The following is an 8,888-nucleotide window of genomic DNA, read 5'->3' as shown; positions in this document are numbered from 1 at the left end:
GCCCACACGGTGGAGATCATCCTAACAGCTACATGCCAATACCATCCACGTCAATGGCTGCCATGGTACGAGCATGTATATATATGCGGCTTCTTCTGTAAGCGAGCTGTAAAAGCTCGGTTGAATAGATTACAACTTTTCATACCTTTTTTGCGAGAAAGTTGGGAGTTGGGACGCACACATTGTACCACGAAAAGGCAGGGTTTTCGAAAGTTCGAAAGCTATTCTTCAGTGGGACGAGCGGCGTCGGTACCGGTATAGGCATGCATGTACACGACGGCAGAGACAGCTGCCGTCCCGTCCCCAAGCGGTTTTCACATTGCAGTATTGCATGGAGACAGCACAAGCAACTACTCCCTCCGTTCCTAAACATAAGTATTTTTAGAGATTTCAAATGAACAACCACATACGGATGTATATAGACATATTTTAGAGTATAGATTCACTCATTTTACTCCGTATGTGGTCATTTGTTGAAATCTCTAGAAAGACCTATATTTAGAAACGGAGTATGTATATAGACATATTTTAGAGTATAGATTCACTCATTTTGCTCCGTATATGGTCATTTATTGAAATATCTAGAAAGACCTATATTTAGGAACGGAGGAATTACATGTACGATGCGTTGCTTTTGCCTCTAAACTTATCTTCTACTCTAACCCTTTGTCAATTTGCGCATGCGTTATGTTGTCTAACCCTTTGCTCGATTGAGATGATTCATGCCAACAACTATTTGATCAAAATGTATGTCAATTGTCAAAGACAACTTTAGCCGTGCTCGAAATGCTAATGAAACCATCTCACGCCTTCATGGCTTGTCTGAGGAACCGGGTGAAGTTTTTAACATAATTTGTGTTATTGTTTTTTTTCGAAAAGGAGGAGTATCCCCGATCTCTGCATCAAGCGATGCACATAGCCATTTTTATTATATTATTCAACAGAACCCGACAAAAAAGTGCATGAATCAACCCAAAGCTACATGCATGGCAACTAGGGTCGCTACCCCTACAAACTTGATGATGTGCTCTGACCTCGCATCAACACACACCATCTAAGAGCATCTCCAGCCGTTGCGTCCCCCAGGAGGCATTTTTTCGCCGCTTGGGGGGCTGCCGGCGAAAATTTTGGCCTGGGGGCGAAATTTTTTCCACCCGTTGCGCCCCCGGAGCAGGTGCGCGCCCGCGCCCACGGCCTTCTCGTGCTCGTCGCCGCCGATAGACGACCACGCGCAGCGGCAGGAGGGACCGCCGATAGACGACGAGGCAGTGGAGACGGGGCCGGGGCCGAGGCCGGTGGCACCGTGGGCGAAGGGCCGGGGCCGAGGCCGGCGGCGCCGTGCGGTGCAGCGGCCGGGGCTGAGGCCGGCTCGGTGAGGTTGGACTTGAGCGCGGCGGCGTCCGACGAGGGGGTGGCATTGGGGCGGCAGGATCTAGGCGGGGAGCGGCGCTTCTTGCGGCTGCGGGGGCTGGCGGGGCGGGGCTTCCTGTGGATGGCGATGGCGATGGCGACCTTGGCGGCGAAGCCCAGCGGCCGAGCGGCGATGGCGATGGAGACCTTGGCGGCGGGGCGGGGCTTCCTGTGGAGAGGCCGAGCGGCGATGGCGATGGAGACCTTGGCGGCGGGCGCCTCCTCCACCAGCTGACGAGCGCCGCCGGCTGTAGGTGGAGTGGAGCGGGAGCGGGGGCGAAGCGGAGTGGTTGGTGGCGATGGATCCGGAGCACGAGCAGGGAGGGGAAAGGGATATATATATATATATATATATATATATATATATATATATATATATATATATATATATAGAGAGAGAGAGAGAGAGAGAGTGGGAGAGAGAGGACGTGGTGGGTGAGAGAAGGATGTGGTGGGGCCGGCCTGGTGTGGGAAAGTCGCCGACAGTGGGCCAGAGAGGCAAAGAAAATAGCGTCGGTGCCCCCCAGCTGCCCCCCGGGATCTTGGGTTTCGCCTAGGCTCGCCGGCTGTATTTTTTGACTAATCCGGTGAAAAGTGAGGCCGTAGGGGCGTGGCTGGAACTTGTTTTGTCCGTCAGCCCTGAAAAAGTCCTCCTGGGGGGCTTCTTGGGGGGCTGGCTGGAGATGCTCTAATCCGGCAACCTGGAAGCACAAACGGATCTAGCAGACGCTCTACATGCACCGAATGAGCATGCTCTAAAATCAGTCGTCCGTAGGCCGCCACCTTCCACCATCATATACATGAGTAGAAGTGCTTTTCACACACCCCAAAAAAATGAAATAAGAATACATGAGTAGTAGTTTCCCTTTTTATTATGAAAAGGTAACTATTGTTTTCTTTTTTTGCTGAGAAAAGTAACTATTATTTTCTAACGATTTGTTACGACTACGGTCGCTGGCATTTTCTGGTCTAGATCAATGGCTTTTAGGCCGCTACTTCTATAAGCTCCTAGATTTAAACAAGTTTGTTCCACCAAAGCGGAGACTCATAGGCCAAAATGAGTTTTGCTCATGGCGAGGAAGAAGACCACGGCATCCCAAGGATTTGAATGTATTTTTCAATTTTTGTAAGAGTTTTTGTTAGGGTATGTGCTATATACTTGTAGTTTCCCTTTGGCCTTTCTGCAAAAAAAAAATTCTGACGATTTTTGTGATATATTACTAGACTTTTCATTTTGGCTGCATAAGTACCAAAGTTTTTTTTTGTATAAGCGGAAATTTTAAAACTTGTAGCGTACAACGGGACATGTTTCTTGGAAGGCCTTAATGCACTCACCGCCAAGATAGCGAGCCCAGCCCAGCGCGTGGCGGCCTAGCCCAAACAGCTCCTCTGATCCGGACCCTTCATCGGACTTGAGGCACCCCCGCTGCCGCCTCTTCTCGCTCGCCGTGCGAAACAAAGCCCTGCCGTCTCCCTCTTCCCCTGCGACGTATCTAGGGTTTTTACCTCCCCGCTCCGCCTGCCCCCACGCGCTTCCCTCCAGAAGCTTCTAGACACTTCCAGTCGGAGGAGGAGCTCACGCCGCAGTAGCAGCCATGGCGTCCACCAAGGTTCAGCGTATCATGACCCAGCCCATCGTACGCTCCTCTATCCCCTCCTGTGCATATGCTCTCCTCCTTCTCTTTTTGCATCTATTTCCTAACGTTTTGGCGCTTTTGTTTCCCGCTGCTGCGATGGTCGGCGAATCCTTGGTGCGCGACGGCAGAACCTCATCTTTCGGTTCCTCCAGAGCGTAAGTGTTGGCTGAGGAGAAATAACAATTCGTCCACTTTTTTCCGCCTTACGTTTTAGGGTTGCGGACGGTTGGCTTGAGCTAATTTGGTTTTAATTTTGGTGCAGAAAGCGCGCATCCAGATCTGGCTTTTCGAGCAGAAGGATATGCGGATCGAGGGTCGTATCATCGTAAGTTCCTTCACCGATTTCTTGTTCAAATTGATAGAGTTTAGCCTTACCAATCCTTCTGTGGTCGTACGCATGTATGTTAAGTGTAATGTAACTGTGTATCTGCATATCATGTGGCTTTGAGGGTAAATTATTTCCATGTATTACTTGTATCTAAGCAAGTGGGGGTGAATTGATCAATACTCTAGTATAATGATAACACTGGTAACTTAGTAGAACACATCTGTTTATTTGTTTTGTTAAAAGCTAACATGAAAATGTGTTGGCGTCTTTTCTCAAGAATTGGTAAACACTTGCAAATAAATCTGCATGGTCAACAGCGAAAATTAATTAAGTGCTTGGACAGCCAACATGATATCCACTCTTTAAGCATCTGAAATTGATGCTAACTAGCTGCTAATAGATGGGTCAAATCTAGCATTTCTTTGTTTAAGTTATAGGATTAGTCTTGCTTTTCTTGATTCAGGAATAACCTGCTGCTGCATCTGTGAACACTTACCCAATCTTGACCTTTAAAATCAAGGAACAAGTAGTTACTTGGTTCATTGTGGAACCACGAACAAGTAATAGCACTACCCATGTGCCCAGTCAGGACTTCACCATACTAGATACTGAAGTGTTTGTAGAAGATTTTCTAGATGTGTTCCTTTTGGGACCATAAGTGGTCATGGGCATTGTTTTTTGAGTCGTGAATATCATCGGTGTAGGTTCGTTCTAATTTGATTGCAATCTAGACAAAGAAATAGTTGTTGGTGATGGATGGTAACCACAAGTGTGCTTACTCAGTCAATGATATTAATTGTTTTAGCCTTAGAAATTAGCTTATCGTAACTTTTTGCCCCAGGTTCAGGACCTTCCCTTTGTAACTTACTGTTAGTCACACATGTGTGTTTGGTGTGTCCTGTCTCGTGATTTTTTATTACCCAGACTTGCACCCCCCCCCCCTCCCCTGGCAACGAGTATGATGCGTATCGGTGATTGTGTTTGGACAACTAAGTATATAGTCCAGGGGCCTGAAAATGCCTTTATTTTAAATTACACTAAATCTTTCATCCTACACATTTTCTAGAACTGAAGCATAGGTTGCTGCCTAAGGCTTCGGTAAGATTTTTCTCTTGTCATGGTTTGGTTTTACCGACGAGTGACAAGGTTACAATGTGATGTGCCTATGCTGCTTTAGTTGTGTTGCATTTCTTTCCAGTTTACATGGTTGAGTTGCATCGTAATAAGTGCACCACATGGTCTCATGGGTTTTTCAGTATTGTGCCTGTCATATTTTTGCTGCCATACTGTCATCAGTTTCTCAGACTTTTGTTGCCATATCCCTTGTCACTTTCTCTAACTTATGCTTTTGAAACTGTGAGAAGAAAGAACAGATTATTTGGTTGTATATTAGATTTGCCTGTATTATAATCATCTCAATGAGACAAGTTGGTGATGGCAGTGATGTAACGAAAGAGATGCCATTATGTTTGTGAAGTACTGAAGCATGCCAATAACAGATTTGACACACAGTCAATTTAAAATATCCTTTTCCATTTGTTTGAATGGTTTGTTTACATGTGTGGTTTATTGTGTCATATATTGAGGAATGCTGGGTTTTTATACTGTTTATGTGTTATGCAGGGCTTTGATGAGTACATGAACCTGGTTCTCGAGGATGCTGAGGAAATCAACATTAAGAAGAACACCAGGAAATCATTGGGTTAGTACATTTGTAACCAAGCTTTATCGTAACAGGACTAGGGATAAACATTATCTCATAATTTCTAGTATATCTAATATCTATGTTGGAAATTGGCAGGAAGGATACTCTTGAAAGGCGACAACATAACTCTGATGATGAACACGTAAGTGAAAGAGCCATGAGCCATTGAATCCATGTTTTTGCTCCTGTAAGCGCAAGCAACAAGGCCTCTAAATTCTCCTATCTTTTTTTGTTGTTGCAGTGGAAAGTGAAGCTTCTCTCTCTAGGATGGCTGGCGTTGTCGTTCCTGTGTTGAGCATTCCTGTGATACTTTGTGCTCCACCCAGGCTGACATGCATGTAGCTTGTCGTTGTGGTCACTGAGGATATGTAACGTCTGTTGTCTATCTATGAACCCAGACCCAGTAAATCCATTCTGTCGACTCCATGCAAGATGTTTGATCAAGATGATGAGCTTATCGGTTGTGTTTAATTGACATGAATAGACCTTGTTGACTTGTTTGTTGAGCTTATTAGTTACTCCCTCCGTTCCAAAATAGATGACCCAACTTTGTACTAAAGTTAGTACAAAGTTGGGTCATCTATTTTGGAACAGAGGGAGTACGACTGTATGTTATGTTTTTTTCACTGCTTATGAGTGAGACACTTGATTTCCCTTGCGCTGAAGGACTGCTAGCTGAAACTGAATTTGCTACCAGCTGACTCGGCAAGTTAATTATCAACATTGTATACATCTTATTCTAGGGTACAAAGTTCATTATAAACGTAGGTTTATTTGTATATTATGATGGGAAAGAACACAATCGATTTTAAAATCTTTTCAAAGACTTCTATCAGGAAATATCAATAGCAATTGCACAAGTTATTATGTTCATCACAGAGATAGCAATGCAAGTTCATAATCTCCATTACAGATAATCTCATTGGATTCACTTGCTGGATTCTTTGCTTGTGATCATGAGATCAAACACACATGTAGCCAGGTTGGGATACTTCTTTGCTTGTGATGATATGAGATCAAACGTACATTTAGGATCAAAAGAAGAACCACCTGCTCTTGGCCTTGTTCTTCTTGCTCATTATCTCCTTCCTCTTCTTCTCCTCCTTCAGTTCCAGACTCTCTTCCTCATCCTCCTCGCTACTGGCGCTGCTCTTTTCTTCTTCTTCCTTGTCCTCGGCGTTGCTGCTCTTGTCTTCTTCTTCCTTGTGGTCGGCGTTGCTAGCACCACTGCCGGCAGTGGCGACGTCGAGCCGCGCGGCGTCCATCGCCCAGCGCATCACCTTCTCCACCTCGTCCTCCTCGTCCGATTCCCCTTCCAGATCCTCCAGCCGCACCCTCGTCTCCTTCTCCGGGCAAACCGCCGCGCCTTTCAGCGCCGCGAACCGTACCTCCATCTCGTCCATCCCGCCGGCTGCAGGGGCGGGGGCAGCACCGGGCCGCTTCGGCGCCGCCGGGCGGGACCTGAGCGCGTCGAGGCGGCGGGCGAGGTCGTCGTCCAGTGGACCGGGCCCCTCGTCGAGAGCAAGAGGGTTTGAGGCGGCGGAGGACGACGACGAGACGAGGTGGGAGTTGGCCTGGAGCTTGAGCAGCACGGCGTCTTGCGCCGCCCGGAGCAGCGCTTCCACCTCCGCATCGTCGCCCACCGGCTTCCGGCCGCCGCCGCTCATCGTGGTGGATTTCGCGTGGAAATATTCCCTTCCTCGCCTTCTACAGTCCACTGGGTTCTGCCTTCTGCTTTGGTGACTAGGGCGAACGGTCCATGTAAAGCCCAGTCCGTCCCAATCTAGCCCACCCATTAGAGATCAATTTCTTCTAAGAAACAGTACTCCCTCCGTGTTCTAAACGCTCTTATATTAGTATACAGAGGAAGTAATTATTTAGGTCCAATTATGTCACATCTAGATGTGATGTGAGATAATACCTCACATCTAAGATGACTTTATTATCTGTTTGTGGCCCTATTCATTTGTTTTTTGTATTTTTGAAACAGTATATACACAAGAAAACTATCATGACTTCATTATCTGTTTGTGGCCCATTCATTTGGTTTTTTTGCATTTTTGAAACTGTATATACACAAGAAAGCTATCATGATTCACGTACAGCTACACGCTAAAAAAAAGTTTGGCCGTGTGTTAAGGCATGTCTTTCTCTAAGTAGTTTTGGTGATTGATGACAACGCCTTTGCAGACTAATCGTGTGCGTTGAGTATTTCAGAGATTCATCCTTTGGCACGAGACGATGCCTTCCCCTTGGAGTTTTATGCGAAGACGGTGTAGCTCTTTCGTTTCAATTTTGGTGGACTTGTTTCGTAGGAGTCACCGTACTATCAAGAGGGGGTCCGCACTGGGTAGGCTAGGGTGGAATCAACACGTACACATCCCCTTTGCACCCACTGAGCCTTCCCGCTTCGATGGAGGGTCCCTCGTTGCTTCCTGTGTGAAATCTGGTCCCAGCGGTAGTACCGCAGAACCTAGCGGTAGTACCGCTCAAGAGCCACAAGCGGCAGTACCGCTCCACAGCGGTAGTACCGCCTGGGGCTCTCAGCCGTAGGACCGCTGCTGTTCTGAGCTCCTACCACCTCGACTCGAGGGTGTCGCCTCTCGTGTCGGGTTTTGCGGCACTGGCAGCAGCAGTAGAGGCGGTAGTACCGCTCCTAAGTGGTAGTACCGCCCCTACCACCGCTGCTAGTACCACCTTGGGTCCAGATCCTGCTCCGCCTCTGGCCTTCCTCAGTCTGCACGGCAGTACCGCGCTCTGTGCGGGGCTGAATGGGGGTAACGGTTGGATTGTTTCCCCCCTTATAAAAGGTCTTCTTCTCCAAGTTGACACATCTCTTATCCCCCAAGCTCCATTGTTGCTCCAAAGCTCATTTTCGCCCGATCTCTCTCCCTGGCCAATCAAACTTGTTGATTCTTTGGGGATTGGTTGAGAAGGTCCGGATCTACACTTCCACCAAGAGAAATTTGATTCCCCCCACTAATCCCTTGCGGATCTTGTGACTCTTGGGTGTTTGAGCACCCTAGACGGTTGAGGTCACCTCGGAGCCATATTCCATTGTGGTGAAGCTCCGTGGTACCGTTGGGAGCCTTCAATTAAGTTGTGGAGATAGCCCCAGCCTTGTTTGTAATGGTTCGGTCGCCGCCTTCAAAGGCACCAATAGTGGAATCACAGAATCTCGCATTGTGTGAGGGCGTGAGGAGAATACGGTGGCCCTAGTGGCTTCTTGGGGAGCATTGTGCCTCCACACCGCTCCAACGGAGACGTACTTCCCCTCAAAGGGAAGGAACTTTGGTAACACATCCTCGTCTCCACCGGCTCCGCTATTGGTTATCTCTCACCTTTACTTGTGCAAGCTCATATTGTGTTGTATTCCTTCCTTGCTTGTGTGCTTGTTGTTGTTGCATCATATAGGTTGCTCACCTAGTTTCATATCTAGACAACCTACTTTGATGAAAAGTTTAAATAGGTAAAGAAAAGCTAAAAATTGTTAGTTGCCTATTCACCCCCCCCCTCTAGTCAACTATATCGATCCTTTCAATTGGTATCAGAAACCCGTCTCTTTATTAAGGACTTTGCCGTCCGAAGAGTATGGTTGACACCGTAGACGGTGAGGAGGAGCACCCCGGTGTGATTCCGTCCTCGTCTACGGTCGATGGGGGAACCTCGGTCTCACGTGAGGAGTTCAATGTGGCTTTGGACACATTGAAAACCTCCATGACGGTCGAGGTCAAAGGCATGCTTAAGAACTTTCTTGATGGTCTTAAATTATCCACCGCACCGTTGGAAGTGGTCGATCCCACTAACA

At 47.4% G+C, this 8,888-nt stretch overlaps 2 protein-coding genes across 2 annotated transcripts; one reads left to right on the top strand and one right to left on the bottom strand.

Moving 5' to 3' along the window:
* Positions 1–2,794: 2,794 nt before the first annotated feature.
* On the top strand, positions 2,795–5,574 carry LOC109779153 (uncharacterized). The gene is made up of 6 exons (XM_020337766.4): positions 2,795–3,047; positions 3,176–3,202; positions 3,310–3,372; positions 4,999–5,077; positions 5,177–5,222; positions 5,322–5,574. The coding sequence occupies exons 1-6, from the start codon at positions 3,006–3,008 to the stop codon at positions 5,329–5,331; spliced, it is 267 nt and encodes an 88-aa protein (XP_020193355.1). The 5' UTR covers positions 2,795–3,005; the 3' UTR covers positions 5,332–5,574.
* Positions 5,575–5,941: 367 nt separating this feature from the next.
* On the bottom strand, positions 5,942–7,002 carry LOC109779158 (uncharacterized). The gene has a single exon (XM_020337769.4). The coding sequence runs from the start codon at positions 6,874–6,876 to the stop codon at positions 6,115–6,117; it is 762 nt and encodes a 253-aa protein (XP_020193358.2). The 5' UTR covers positions 6,877–7,002; the 3' UTR covers positions 5,942–6,114.
* Positions 7,003–8,888: the final 1,886 nt, after the last annotated feature.

The sequence above is a fragment of the Aegilops tauschii genome, chromosome 7 (assembly GCF_002575655.3).
Source record: "Aegilops tauschii subsp. strangulata cultivar AL8/78 chromosome 7, Aet v6.0, whole genome shotgun sequence".
Taxonomy (NCBI): domain Eukaryota; kingdom Viridiplantae; phylum Streptophyta; class Magnoliopsida; order Poales; family Poaceae; genus Aegilops; species Aegilops tauschii.
This window is presented reverse-complemented; position numbering and strand designations above follow the sequence as displayed.

Bases quoted from the DNA above. Each gene is read 5' to 3' on its own strand.
- LOC109779158 (XM_020337769.4), bottom strand. From the start codon at position 6,876: ATGGGTGGGCTAGATTGGGACGGACTGGGCTTTACATGGACCGTTCGC.
- LOC109779153 (XM_020337766.4), top strand. From the start codon at position 3,006: ATGGCGTCCACCAAGGTTCAGCGTATCATGACCCAGCCCATC. The intron at 3,203-3,309 runs GTAAGTGTTGGC...ATTTTGGTGCAG, and splicing joins TCTTTCGGTTCCTCCAGAGC to AAAGCGCGCATCCAGATCTG. The intron at 5,078-5,176 runs GTTAGTACATTT...GGAAATTGGCAG, and splicing joins GAACACCAGGAAATCATTGG to GAAGGATACTCTTGAAAGGC.